The 15,821-nt window shown below is 40.0% G+C and overlaps 1 protein-coding gene across 1 annotated transcript in view; it reads right to left on the bottom strand.

Moving 5' to 3' along the window:
* Nucleotides 1–4,234: 4,234 nt before the first annotated feature.
* Nucleotides 4,235–15,821, bottom strand: part of LOC102925729 (uncharacterized) — a 28,528-nt gene continuing 16,941 nt past the window's right edge. Inside the window, exon 4 of the mRNA XM_016009550.3 lies at nucleotides 4,235–9,671. Within this exon, the coding sequence (XP_015865036.2) occupies nucleotides 7,931–9,671 (1,741 nt within the window). The 3' untranslated portion in view covers nucleotides 4,235–7,930. The remainder of the gene's footprint in view (nucleotides 9,672–15,821) is intronic.

Genomic DNA, 15,821 nt, shown 5'->3' with positions numbered 1-15,821 from the left:
ATATCATCCCATATTCCCTGTTCAGAAAAGGATGAAATGCTGTGTCAAAAGAAGACTCCCTGGCATAGAGACAAGACAGCTAACTGTGCATGGTCATTACAGGCCATGAGTTACTAAAACAGGCCATGAGTTACTAAATTCCAGAAAATGTAATACCATAATTTTAAGATTAAAATTTGCCAAAAGAAAATGGGGGAATGAAAGACCCTAATCCTTCAGGTTTACACCCCCCAAGCCCCAGGAGAATAAGGAGCTAAAAAAGAAAACTAGTTCCAAGGGCAACCTGACTCAGTCTTTACTCAATCACCCCTGCAACAATGTAACAATGTAAAAAGATTTCTGTTAAGAGATGTGCTCAACTGTGACTGGGATAGTTGCAAGTGTTCCAGGAAGGACCACTGTGACCTTTGTGTAAACTCCACTCCCGCCCTGATACCCCCCTTGAGGTTTCAGGAAGAAGGTACATGCAGACATGACTGTACCCACTCTGTGATCAGACCATGATCTTGTGAAACGAAATTGTATGGGAATTGTAACCTTATGGCTTCTGTGGGTTTTTCCTTTAAAAGTACCCATGTGATTGCAATAGGCGTGACTCTTGCTCTCTGGAGCTGAGTTTGCCTGAATGTACAACCGCATTAATAAATACCTCTTGCTGTTGCATCAACTGGATCAGAGTCTGGGTTCTTGGGACGCCCCCTCGAGAAGGTAGTGCCCTGGGTCTGGGGTCTATCAGTCTGGAGGTCTGTATAGGCAGACAGGAAGTGACAGAGCTTTTCAGAAAGAGGAAGTGATGTAGTTGGGTGGAGAGAGGAAGTGAGATATCAGGCACAGAAAGCATATAGGCGTGGGTATAAAGGAATTGGTCTCCCTCTGGGGGTTAAGGTGTCGGTGAGGTGAGGTTGGCTGTGGTTTGTCCTATTCCTCTGATCTCTCAGTTTTAATCTCAATATCCAACTCCAGTTTTTTTTTTTATTAATAAGACCGTTTAGCAATTTGTCATATGTGGCAAGCCACAAGAATATATTATAAGGAGTCCAGCTGTATATTAAAGCTATACCTTGACCAGGCCAAGGGTCAGTCAAGTGGGAAGCCATCTAGCATGGACTATTTGGTGTTACATGTGAAGGGCCCCAAAACAGCTTGACTACACATCAGCCATGACAGGCTTAGGGGCTTAGACACAGCTTCTGTGACAGGCTTACTGGCAGGCAACACCCAGATCCATGAAAAGCCTTAAGCTGATACCACCCAGGGTTCTGCCCAGGTGTGAGGAAGTACCTGACATCCCAAGCATTCCAACCATTAGATAAGGTGGTCAGATGTCCTTGAGTCTAGCACACACCTATTTTTTTTGTTTTACAGATACCCTTAGACAATTGTCAGCCAATCAGGGTCCTGGACCCTGAAAATCCCCTCACCCCAACCTTTGCTATGATTAAAAACTCTGCCCCACATGAGCTCAGGGCTCTCTGCTCTCACCAATGCACCTGCATTGAACAGAGGGATCGAGCCCCGGAGCTTGAATAAAGCTTTTACATATGGGATTCGGTCTCTGTGATGGTCTTTTGGGGGTCTCCATGCGTGACTCAGCTGTGCCTTCTTATGAATTTCTTGTGCTCACAATTCCCATAGAATGTGTATGTGAACTTCCTGTTCAGGCCAATACTTGGATAAAGTCACATAGGCAAAGCCAAGCCGACAGTAGATGCATAGCTTTCTTGTACAAATGAAGCTCAAAACATCCTAGTTGCTCTCCAGAGCAATTGACTGAGAACAAAAGAGTTTTGTTTTTTTTCTTTTTTTAAAAGTGCATCCCAACTCTTTTTTTTTTTTAAATTTATTCATTATGTATACAGAAGAGAGCACCAGATCTCATTACAGATGGTTGTGAGCCACCATGTGGTTGCTGGGGATTGAACTCAGGACCTTTGGAAGAACAGTTGGTGCTCTTAATTTCTGAGCCATCTCTCCAGCCCCAAAAGAGGTTTTTACATATCAAGGTGGAAAGTAAGGTGGTGCAACATTCCTGAGGAGGCAGAGAACCACATGGCAGGGGGAAGAAGAAACAGGCATTTTCTGTAGAGGTAGACAGAATGGCATGACCAGGCAGAAGGGAAGAACTCAGAGGCTTTGTAGACGGTAAGGCAGAACTCTTTAGAATTCATCAGAGCCAGGAGTAGAGAGCAAGTAGAGATGGAAGGGCAAAGAAACAGAGGACGAAGATGAGGCTAAAGTATAAGAGCTTAGTTGTTAGCAGGACTATGAGAGGTGTAAAAGAGGACAAAGAGGAACTGAGTGTCAGGACAAAACTAAGCTATGTAGACAGGATTTCATCCCAGGGAAGTAAAGTAGATAGACAAAGAGCTTGGTGTATCTAGATTTATTCCTACCCTGAATGCCTGATGGAGCTGTAGCTATAAAGATAGAATTTTTGTCTTAGAGGAATAAAGTTAACAGGTATGAGAGCGTAGTGTACGTAGATTTTTTTTTTTTCCCCTCAGATATCCCATGCTGGATGTAGCATCTTCCCTGGATTCTGGGCAATCCATAGTGTTACATGTATGCATTTCTCATACCAGTTCATTTGTTTGTTTATTTTATTCTCATTTATCTGGCTGTTTGTTTTCTAGAGAGAGAGGAGGAGTGGTGTTGGATAGCAGAGGGAAACCTAGGAGGAGATGAGAGAAGGGCAATCATGACAATATACATTATATGAAAAATTTTTCAATAAAAAAACAAAATCAGTAAAAAATAAGAAAATTTAAATTTAAAATTAGGGTGGAACAAAAGGTTACTAAATTCACATATTTTATTAAGTAGATTAGACAAGGATATAGTGGAAAAGTGTTTACTAAAATGGAGGAATGTGCAAGTGAAGAAAAACGACTTTTTCTGTGTGATATTTTTAATGAGGACATATATATCTCCTGTCAAAATACTACTTAAACATATTATGATAGAAGACTGGAGGGTTGTAGTGAGCTTGAGGCCAGCCTAGGCTACATAATAAGTATCAAGGTGACTAGTAGTGGCTTCCTAGCTACAGCCTGATTCAAAGAAGCAGATAGAGGTGTTGGACAGATGGCTCAATGGTTAAGAACACACAGACTCAGTGGGTGAGATTGTCAGATTAAAATCAAATATCTCTTGTAATGAAACTTGTTTCTTAAACCTAACTTTTCTTCTTTTGGCTTTTCAAGAAAGGGTTTCTCTATGTAGCCCTAGCTATCCTGGAACTAGCTCTATAGACCAGGCTCGCCTGAACTCACTGCCTGCCTCTGCCCCTCAAGTGCTGGGATTAAAGATATGCACCACCACCACCACCACCACCCCACCTGGCCCCTTGATATTTCTTAATTTTTGAATTGAACCAAGCAATGTCCCTACATGTTTCTAACACCAGGAGTTCTCTTATACATTCTTTATTTATTTTATTTTGAGTCAATGTAGATGAATGGTCTTGTTAAATAAGAAACACAGCACCAATGCAGAGATGAAAGCCCAAGAGGTCAGAGCTAAAAATCTTACCCTTCACTGTTCCTGTTGTCCTCTTCAGCCAGAGACCTACTTCCTATGTTTGTGTTTTTATTGACTTTCTATTCTGCCTTCTCATTGGTTGTAAACCCAACCACATGACCTCCTTGTCACTGCCCATCTATACAGACCTCCAGGTCTTCTATGGTTGGTATTGAGATTAAAGGCATGTGTCTCCATGTGTGTCTCTATATCCTTGAACACAGAGATCTGACTAGCTCTGCCTTCCAATTCCTGGGTTTAAAGGCATGCACCACCACTGCCCAGCTTCTGTTATAGCTTGCTATTAGCTTTGACCCCCCCCAGGCAACTTTATTTATTAACATACAAATAAAATCACATTTCAGTACAAATAAAGTATCACCATAAGTCAAGGTTTCTTTTTGTAGTCTTGGTTGTCCTGAAACTAGTAGAACAGGCTGGCCTCAAGCTGTCAGAGATCTCCCTCCTCTCCCTTCCAAGTGCTGTCAGTAAAGGTGTGGGCCACCCACCACCCAGCCTCAATACATTCTTATAAGTGTTAACAAAGTGATTATGGAGACTTTACAAATTCTATGTTTCAGGCCACTCTATAGTGAGATTTCTACTCTACAGTGAGTGTCTATAATTGAACCTGGGATGACTGAAAGCTTTGTAAGATTCCCTATGTCTTAGTCACTGTTCTATTACTATGAAGACACACCATGACCACAGCAACTCTTATAAAGGAAAGCATTTAATTGGAGCTTGCTTAGCGTTCACAAGTTTAGTCCATTGTTATCATGAAAGGGAGCATGGCAGCATGCAGGTAGACATTGTGCTCGAGAAGGAGCTGATTGTTCTACATCCAGATCAGTAGGCAACAGGGAGAAGAGAGACACATTGGTTCTGTCTTGAGCATTTGAAACTCCAAAGCCCACCCCCCAGTGACACATTTTCTCCAACAAGGCCACATCTCCTAATCCCTGTCAAGTAACACCACTCCCTAAACCAAACATTCAAATATATGAGCCTATGGGGGCACATTCCTATTTGAACCATCACAACCTACTCCCTATCCACCATAGGCTTGTAGCCATATCAGAATGCAAAAATGCATTCAGTCCAACTTCAAACGTCTCCATAGTCTGTAACAGTCTCAACACTGTTTCAAAGTCCAAAGTTCAAAGTCTCTTCTGAGATTCAAGGGAATCTCTTAACTGTAATCCCCTGTAAAATAAAATAAAAAAGCAGACCACATACTTCCAATATACAATGGCACAGAATATACATTACCATTCCAAAATGGAAGAAAGGGAGCATAGTAGGTTAATACTAGACCAAGGCAAGGTTGGAAACCAGCAGGGCAAAGTTCAAACTGTTCAAATTCTACATCTCCTTATCTGATGTCAAAAGTGCTCCTCAGATACCCACTCCTTTCAGCTTTGTGGACCAAACCACACTCCCTTCTCTTGGGCTGGTTCCACACTCTTTTAGCAACTCTCCTTTGTAGGTTTCCCACAACTCTGGCATCTCCAACATCTTGGGGGTCTCCAAGGCAGTCCAGGCTTTATCTTCACAGCTTCACACAAAGGCTTTCCTGGGCCTCCAGGCAGAGACACGTGCTTGGCCTCAACATCTTTCTTAGCCATAGAGGGTGTTCTTTTTCTGTGGTCACAGTGACTGTACCTGAATCTATTGCTGTTTCAGCCAGTAACTGAGGCTCCACAGTTACTGACCCACTTCTCTGGCAGTGACCCAGCAGGACTTCTCCTTTCCGCTGGATCTACCTCTTGTTGCTGCCAACAAACACAGTTTTTAACTAAATCTCTATCATTCTGTTTACCAGTAAAGTCTCAGGAGTTAGAGGCTGGGATGAAAACCTATTGGCTCAGAGAGGCTGAGGAGCAACTAGCTGACCTTCTCTCTTCTCAAGCATCTCAAAAAAGAGAGCATCTCTTCCATTCCTCCAAACCAAAAGGACCACCACCCTCAAAGTCCTTCTGTACTACTTCCTGGGTGTCTCTCTATCCATTTTCTGGACTTCCTCTGACTCTATGATTACTTTCTGTCAACTAGTTGCTGGCTCTACCTCCTGACCCAAGGTTGATTTTATTTAATTAATGCAAACACAAATTCCAGTTTCACAGTCTTATCATATATACAATAAGAAGGAGGTTCCAGAATCCTTTTTTTATATCCTTGACTCTAAAGCCAGAATTGAGTTGCCAAAGCTGCCAAGTTCATCTGCTTGCTGGGGCTGGAACATGGCCTCTTGTTAAAATACATTTTCACCAGCTTTCTGTTTCTAATGGTTTTCTTCATTGCATACGCTTGGCTGTCCTGGAACTTGCTCTATAGACTCAGCTGGCCTCCAACTCAGAAATTTGCCTGCCTCTGCCTCCCTGGTACTTGGATTAAAGGCATGTTCTACTACACCCTGCCCTGAACTTTTCTTTGATTCCTTTTCACAAGTTGGAAGCTTAGCTAGGCGGGGTCTTGTCCTGAGGTCATCCTTTATTACATTTAGGATCAGACTTTTCTGTAAACTTTTATCTCTTTGAGCACTGGACTTAGCTCCATTATACTTTCTGGTACTTCTTTTCTCCTCAACTGTACATTTTGTACTTTTCCTTTTTCAGATTACTCCTTTTCATTATAGAGCTACATAACAGTAACCAATAATAATCACACAACAGTCAATTCTAGGGTACCTTGAAATCTCTTCTACTAATGTTATCAATCTAAACTATTTTAATTTAGGCAGTTTTCTTTTTTAATAACAAGGGCAGAAATCAGTTACATTCTTCACCAAAATATCACAAGCATGATCTCTAGGCCACTTATTAATATACTTCTCCTATGAAACCTCAAGCTGGACCATCATAATCTACATCACTCTCAGTGCCACTGTCTTCCACGCTCCTATTAGTATGCTGCAGTAAGCATTCTGCCAACAAGCAACATGGTCAGGCTGTCACAGCAATACCCCAACCTGGTACCAACTACGGTCTTAATCAGTGTTCTATTGCTGTGTAGACACATCATGAGCATGTCAACTTTTATAAAGCTAAGTATTTAATTGAAGCTGGCTTAAGTTCAGAGATTTAGTCCATTGTCATTGCGGGAACCAGGCACACATGGTGCTGGAGAAGTAGCTTGATACTTCTACATCTGAATCCGTAGACATTGAGAAAAGAGAAACACATTGGGCCTGGCTTGAGCATTTGAAACCCCAAAGCCCACTCTTAGTGACACACTTCCTCCAACAAAGTCATACCAACACCTCCTAATTCTTGTCATATAAAACCATTCCCTCACCACCAAGCACTCAAATATATGAGCTATGGGGGCCATTCCTATTCAAACCAGCACAGACACTATGACAAAGGCAACTCTTATAAGACAAAGCATTTAATTGGAGCCTTGCTTACAGTTTCAGAGAATTAGTCTATTATCATCATAGCTGGCAGCATGGAGAAAGGGGGAAAGAGAGGATCTGCCATGGGCTGCTGTGGATATCGTTCTGTATAAATAAAACACTGATTGGCCAGTGGTCAGGCAGGAAGTATAGGCGGGACAAGCAGAGAGGAGAATTCTGAGAAGCAGAAGGCTGAGGAGGGGAGACACTGCCAGCCTCCGCCATGACAAGCAGCATGTGAAGATGCCAGTAAGCCATGAGCCACGTGTCAAGGTATAGATTTATAGAAATGGATTAATATAAGATATAAGAACAGTTAGCAAGAAGCCTGCCATGGCCATACAGTTTGTAAGCAATATAAGTCTCTGTGTGTTTACTTGGTTGGGTCTGAGTGGCTGTGGGACTGGCAGGTTAGAGAGATTTGTCCTGACTGTGGGCCAGGCAGGACCAGAAAAACTCTAGCTACACTGGGCTTTTGAAACCTCAAAGCCAACCCCAGTGACACAATCCCTTCAAGAAGCTTACACAACTACTTCAAAAAGCCATCACTCGTAATCCTTCCAATCTTTGCAAACAGTTCTACTCCCTGGTGACTAAGCATTAAAATATGAGCCTATGAGGGACATTTTAATTCAAACCACCACACTATATATGAAGGATTTCTCCCCAAAGAGATTACTACATTTTTAGGGCCCCCTAAGAACTAAAGGCAACCTATATTGCATGTGTAAGGTTTTTCTCCAGTGTGATCTATTTTACATATTCTCCATAATGAAAAGAATGCAGAAGATTTTATTACATTACTTGTAGCTTTTCTCCAAAAGGCTCTTATCTAGTGTGCTTGCTTATATGTATTTGAAGAGAATTTCTAGTACTAAAAGCCACAACAATTCAAAAGAATAGCTTCTCTCCATTATGACTGGTTGGGACATTTTCCCCCACTGTCAGCATAATCGATTTCACTCTCATGTGGTTGATTTCTGTGAGAACTAACAAAGAGAAGACTTTCTCGTGTTACTTAGGAACATCCTTATTTGTTCTATTATGTGTTAGTATATGTCTTTGCAAGCGATATGGAAACAAAAATTCTTTCCCACATTGTTTACATAAATAAGGTTTGTCACAGGAGTGAAGTTGATTAGGAGTTGTAAAGCCTTTCCCACAGATCTTACATTCATGGGGTCTGTTCCTGGTGTGGATGCGTTCATGCTTTTTAACCTGATCAGAAGACCAAAAGGCTTTCCCACACTGCTTACATTGGTAGGGTTTCTCACTGCTGTGGATTCGTTTCTCATGTTTTTTAAGATAATTAGGATAATGAAAAGCCTTTCCACATTGCTTACACTTATAGGGTCTTACGCTGCTGTGGATTTGTTCATGTTTTTTAAGATAATTAGAATAATAAAAACCTTTCCCACATTGCTTACACCGATATGGTCTGTCATCGCTATGGATTCGTTCATGTCCTCGAAGTAAATAAAAATGATGAAAGGCCTTTTTGCAATGCTTACATTCATAAGGTTTTTCTTCAGTATGCATTATGTTATGTTTTCGAAGAGAGCTCTTAAAACTGAAAGCTTTCCCACATTGCAAACACACATAGGGCTTCTCTCCACAGTGATTCCTTTCATGGCTCTGAAGGGAGGAAGAAGAAGCTAAATTCTTTCCACACTGCTTACATTTGTAGGGTTTTTCTCCAGCATGCACTCTATTATGCAATCGAAAGGAACCATAATCATTAAAAGTTTTCCCACATTGCTTGCATACATAAGGTCTCTCTCCAGTGTGAATTCTTTCATGTCTTTTATGGTTACCAAAATGAGCAAAGGTTTTTCCACAGTGCTTACACAAATAGGGCTTCTCACCAGTGTGGATTCTTTCATGTGATTGTAAGGAACTGGAATAAGTAAAGCCTTTCCCACACTGCTTACAAACATAGGGATTCACACCACTGTGAATTACTTTATGTTTCTGATATTGACTCCAAAATGTGAAGGCTTTGCCACACTGCTTACATACATAAGTTTTTTCCCGAGTGTGAGTTAGTTCATGTGCTTTAAGGTAACGAGAAACAGTAAAGGCTTTCCCACATTGCTTACACACATAGGGTTTCGTACCGCTGTGAGTTCTCTTATGTCTTAGAAGAGTAGCAGAACGAGTAAACGTTTTCCCACAATGATTACACAGAAATGCTTTCTCACAAGAATGATTCACATTATGTTTTGAAAGGGAACCTAACCGAGAAAAGCCTTTCCCGCACAGTTCACACACATGGGGCTTCTTAGCACCGTGATTCTTTTCATGTGTTTGTAAAGAACTGGGATAGGTGAAGCCTTTCCCACATTGCTTGCAAATATGAGGCTTTTTAGCATGGCCATGTTCTTTGTTCTTTTGACCAGATTGGAGACAAGGAAGGTCTTCTTTGCAGTCCTTATTTTTAGAAGGTTCCTCTCCAGTGTGAGCACTTTTATGAGTCCGAAGGGACAGAGGAGAACGGGAACTGCCCCCAAACTCCTTATGTTTATACACCTTCCGTCCATTTTCCTGGTCTTCATGAGGTTTGGGTCCTACCTGATGATTTAGGGGTGCACCTAGAGATGACTGGCCAATGCTCCCTTCTCCACACACATGCTTCTCACATGTGGGAAGTCCTGGGCAAGATTTCAGGTTCACAGAAGGCTCTGGAATACAGCTGAAGAGTTCTGTACTCTGAAGACTTTCTTTATATTCACAGAATATCTCTACCAGTTGGCTTCTGCAAAACAAGTGAAGAGTACATGACTAAGACTTGGTTTATTAATGACTGAACAAAAGGAATGTTGGTTTCATGCTGAGTAAAAGTTTGTAACATGTTTGGACTGCAATGCTTTCCAAGACCACTTGAAGACAGTTAAAAGAGAAACAATGGTATTCATGTATAGTAGGGTATGTCTCCTTAAGAATATTAAATATTCACATATCATCTCAACACAAATTTCAATCCACAATCTTATGTGCATTTTGGATGTAAAATGGTATCAACCGAAATAATAGACTGTTTTTAAATATTTGCATGTCTATGAAATAAGCTGACATTAGTCAATCCCAACTTGTCCCCATGGCTTATGGATAAATCAATACAACATTGATTTTAAAATGTGTTCATTTTCCCAGCACTTGAGAGGCAAAGGCAGGCAAATCTCTGAGTTTGAAGTCAGCGTGGTCTATAAGCGAGTTCCAGAACAGCCAGGGCTACCAAAGAAACCCAGTCTTGGGGGAAAACTGTATTCATTTACTGTGTTTGTGGGTGTGCATGAGTGTTATGGCACATGGGAAGATCTCAGAGCAGCTTTCAGGAGTGTTGTTTCCTTCCATGTTAGTGAAACAGGGTTTGTCTTAGAAGTGCATAGACTATAGATAAATGCCATTTATGTAGGTTCTGGGAATTGAATTCAGGCCATTAGGATTGCATGGTCAGCCCTATTCCCAGCTAGGCAATCTTTTGGTCCCCCCCACCCCACCCCGTATAACATTTGAAATAATGAGGTGTGCTATGGTTAGTTTTCTGTCAACTTGACACAATGTAGAATCATCTTGGAAGAGAAATCTCAGCTGAGAAAATGTCTCCTTAAGATCATCTTTAGACAAATCTGTGGGGGAATTTTTGTGATCAATCATCAGTGTGGGAGAGATTAGCCAACTAGGAGTGGTATCACCTTACCCCCGCCCCTAGCACCAGGTAGTCCTTATTATATAAGAAAATAGGAATGGACCCCGAACAGAACATACTGCCTGTGAAACCCAACAACTTGGAGGTGTGGGTGAGAATGCCCTACTGAACAACCTGCTCAGTTGAGATCCATTCAGGAGAGGTCTCAGAAGCCTACCATCTGCAGTCTGAGGAAACAAGATCAGCTGAGGAGTTGAAGAATGAGCAAAACGTGACCTGAGAACACAAAAGAAGGTGCCACCCAGACACTGAACTGGATCACCAGAATCATAAGCCCACCCTACACTGACTGGGAACAGGTAAGCTCGCATCTCCAGACCAGTAGACCAGGTCTCTAGACCCTAGGCCCCAGCCATCAGAGTCCCAGGGACCAGACAGCTACCTTTCCCTGCTCCCCCATCAAAAACAAAACAAAACAAAAAAAAACCCTACGAACCCAACAACCACTGGAGCCATAAGCCCACCCTGCATCAATTAGAAACAACTACTCCCTGAGACAGAACCCACTAACACTGATTGAACTAAGCTGCTCCCAGAGAAACAGAGCTCAACAGCACTGATTCGACCAAGAACTCCTAGTGGTCAAAGACTAACAATTAGAACCAGAGAGGCACTCTCAGACACAGACACTGCCTGCACCGAGCAGAGGAAGAGATGAGTAGATGCCAGTGCAAAAATATGAGCAACAACGTAAAGACCTATATGGCAACATCAGAACCTAGTGATTCTACACCTGCAAGACCTGAACATAGCAAGGCAAAAGAAGCAGAAGAAATCATTCCTAAAAATGACTTTAAGAAGATGATAGAGAACCTTAAAGAGGAAATGAAAAACTTCCTTAAAAAGGAAATTAAAAATTCCCTTAAAGAAATGGAAGAAAAAACAAACAAAAATTGGAAGAAAGCAAAGAAAGCCAAGAAAAAGTAATTAAACAGATGAAGGAAACAGTTCAAGATCTGAAAATTGAAATGGAGACAATAAAGAAAACACAAACTGAGGGAATGCTGGAAATAGAAATTCTGACTAAATGAACAGGAACTATAGATGCAAGCATAAACAACCAAATGCAAGAGATGGAACAGAGAATCTCTGATGTTGAAGACACAATAGAGAAAATAGACTTGTCAGTCAAAAAAAAAAAAACAAAAAACAAAAAAACCACTAAAGCCAAAAAAGTCATAACACAAAATGTCCAAGAAATTTGGGACACCATGAAAAGACCAAACCTAAGAATAATAGGGATAGAAGACGAAGAATATCAACTCAAAGGCACAGAAAATATAATCAACAAAATCATAGAAGAAAACTTTCCTAACCTAAAGAAAGAAATACCTATGAAGATACAAGAAGCTTACAGAACACTGAATAGGCTGGATCCAAAAAAAAGTCCTCTTGCCACATAATAATCAAAAAACTAAACATACAGAACAAAGAAAAAATATTAAGAGCCACAAAGAAAAAGACCAAGTAACATATAAAGGCAGACCCATCAGAATAACACCAGACTTCTCAATAGAGACTATGAAAGCTAGAAGATCATGGACAAATCTTATGCAGACACTAAGAGACCACGGATGCCAACCCAGACTATTATACCCAGCAAAACTCTCAATCACCATAGATGGAGTAAACAAAATATTCCATGATAAAACCAGATTTAAACAATACCTATCCACAAATTCAACCCTACAGAAAGCACTAGAAGGAAAAATCCAACCTAAAGAAGTTAAACACAGGGATGAAAACTCAGGCAATAGATAATCCCACACCAACAAATATCAAAGAAGGGAAAAACAATACTACCACACACACAAAAAAAAAACAAAAACAAAAACAAAAACAAAAAACAAAAAAAACAGGAATTAACAATCACTGGTCATTAATATCCATCAATATAAATGGTTTCAACTCATCTATAAAAAGACACAGGCTAATAGAATGGATACGAAAACAGGATCCATCTTTCTGCTGCATACAAGAAACACACTTAAACTTCAAAGACAGACACTACCTCAGAGCAAAGGGCTGGGAAAAGGCTTTCAAATCAAATGGACTTAAGAAGCAAGCTGGTGTAGCTATCCTAATATCTAATAAAATAGACTTCAAACTAAAATAAATCAAAAGAGATCAGGATGGACATTACATATTTATCACAGGAAAAATCTACCAAGATGAAGTCTTGATTCTGAACATTTATGCCCCAAATACAAAGATACCCACATTTGTAAAAGAAACATTACTAAAGCTTAAATTGCACAACAAACCACACACACTAGTAGTGGGAGATTTCAACACACCACTCTCACCAAAAGACAGATCTACCAGATTGAAACTTAACACAGAAATAAAGGGCCTAAGAGATGTTATGACTCAAATGGACTTATTAGATATCTACAGAACATTCCACCCTAACACAAAAGAATATACCTTCTTCTCAGCACGCCATGGAACCTTCTAAAAAATTGACCACATGCTTGGTCACAAAGCAAATCTCAACAGATACAAAAATATTGGAATAACACCCTGTATCTTATTAGACCATCATGCCTTAAAGTTAGATTTCAACAACAAAAACTATAGAAAGCCTCCAATCTCATGGAAACTTAATAAAGCCCACCTGAAGCCCCAATGGGTTAAGAAAGAAATAAAAAAAGAAATTAAAGATTTCCTAGAATTGAATGAAAATGAAAGTACAACATACCCAAACTTATGGGGCACCATGAAAGCAGTGCTAAGAGGAAAACTCATAGCACTAAATGCACACATAAAGAAGTTGGAGAAATCTCATACCAATGACTTAACAGCACAACTGAAAGTTCTAGAACAAAAAGAAATAAACTCACTCAGGAGGAATAGATGCCAGGAAATAATCAAATTGAGGGCTGAAATCAATGAAACAGAAACCAAGAGAACAATACAAAGAATCAATGAAACAAAGAGTTGGTTCTTTGAAAAAAAATCAACAAGATAGACAAACCCCTAGCCAAATTAACCAAAAGGCAAAGAGAGAGCAACCAAATTAACAAAATCAGAAATGAAAAGGGAGACATAACAACAGACAACGAGGAAATCCAGAGAATCATCAGGTCATATTTCAAAAGTTTGTACTCCACAAATTTGGAAAATCTGGAAGAAATGGACCATTTTCTGGATATATACCACATGCCAAAGTTAAATCAAGACTGGATAAACTATTTAAACAGACCAATAACCCTTAAATAAATAGAAACAGTCATTAAAAGTCTCCCAACTAAAAAAAGCCCAGGACCAGATTGGTTGCAGTGCAGGATTCTTCCAGATTTTCAAAGAAGAACTAATTCCAATACTCTTCAAATTGTTCCACACAATAGAAACAGAAGGAACATTACCAAACTCTTTTTATGAGGCTACAGTTACCCTGATACCCAAACCAAACAAAGATGCACCAAAGAAAGAGAATTACAGACCAATCTCCCTCATGAACATTGATGCAAAAACACTCAACAAAATATTGGCAAACTGAATCCAAGAACACATCAAAAAAATTATCCACCATGACCAAGTAGGATTCATCCCAGGGATGCAAGGATGGTTCAACATATGAAAATCTGTCAATGTAATACACGACATAAACAAACTGAAAGAAAAAATGCTGAGGACAATTTTAAGAGCCATGCCATATTGCCTGCCTGAGTTAAGTTTCTGTTGTCCAGTATTTAGCCACTAACCAGAAACTTTTGACATGCCTGGACAAGTCCTGAGTTATTAGAAAATAACATTCCCTTGTCTTTCTGCTACAGTGACCATTAGTAACAATGTTTTGTGGTTAGGTTACTTGGTTAGGTTGCTTGGCGACTCAACAGTCCCCTGATCTTTTCCCAAAGAAAGTTTCCTGGTCTGCTTACTATAAAACCCACCTGGGAAAAATAAAATTTTGCAGCTTGATCAGAATACTGTCTTACTGTCAATTCTTTGTGTCTCTTGTCCCTTTCATTCACCATTACCCCTTCTAGGGTCTCTCCTGAAGATCCCGCTGGCCGGGACCAAAAAAAAAACAAAAAAAAAAAAACAAAAAAAAAAAACAAAAAACAAAACAAAACAAAAAAAAAACTCCACATGATCATCTTATTAGATGCTGAAAAAGCTTTTGACAAAATCCAACACCCCTTCATGATAAAGGTCTTAGAGAGATCAGGAATACATGGAATATTCCTAAACATAATAAAGGCAATTTACGGCACGCCAACAGCCATCATCAAATTAAATGGAGAGAAATTCAAAGCAATTTCACTAAAATCAGGAACAAGACAAGGCTGTCCACTTTCTCTACATTGATTCAATATAGTACTTGAAGTTCTAGCTAGAGCAGTAAGACAACAAAAGGAGATCAAATGGATACAAATTGGACAGGAAGAACTCAAACTTTCACTATTTGCAGATGATATGATAGTCTACATAAGTGACCCCAAAAATTCTACCAGGGAACTCCTACAGCTGATAAACTCCTTCAGTAAAGTGGCAGGATACAAGATCAACTCAAAAAAATCAGTAGCCCTCCTCTATACAAATGATAAAAGGGCTGAGAAAGAAGTTAGAGAAACATCACCCTTTACAATAATCACAAATAATATAAAATATCTTGGGGTAACATTAACTAAACAAGTGAAGGACCTGTATGATAAGAACTTTAAATCTCTGAAGAAAGAAATTGAAGAAAATATCAGAAAATAGATCTCTCATGCTCATGGATAGGTAGGATTAACATAGTAAAAATGGCAATCTTACCAAAAGTAATCTACAGATTCAGTGCAATCCCCATCAAAATCCCAACACAATTCTTCACAGACTTGAAAAGAACAACACTCAACTTCATAAGGAAAAACAAAAGAACGCAGGATAGCTAAAAGAATCCTGTATAATAAAGCAACCTCTGGAGGCATCAGCATCGCTGACCTCAACCTCTACAATAGAGCTATAGTAATAAAAACAGCTTGGTACTGACATAAAAACCGACATACAGACAAATGGAAATGAAAATATCTTAACACTTCTTCTGAAAAACACCAAATGGTGGATGACACCAGTGCAGCAGGAGGGCCCAGAGGATCCAGGGCCCAGGATTAGAGGGCAAGGGTGGCTTTGGCAGAGGTCTTATTGGCCTGGTCAAGGCTGCTGTGCTTGTGGAGGTAAAGCCAAAGACAAGGAGTGGATCTCCAT

Source organism: Peromyscus maniculatus, chromosome 22 (assembly GCF_049852395.1).
Source record: "Peromyscus maniculatus bairdii isolate BWxNUB_F1_BW_parent chromosome 22, HU_Pman_BW_mat_3.1, whole genome shotgun sequence".
Lineage (NCBI taxonomy): Eukaryota > Metazoa > Chordata > Mammalia > Rodentia > Cricetidae > Peromyscus > Peromyscus maniculatus.
This window is presented reverse-complemented; position numbering and strand designations above follow the sequence as displayed.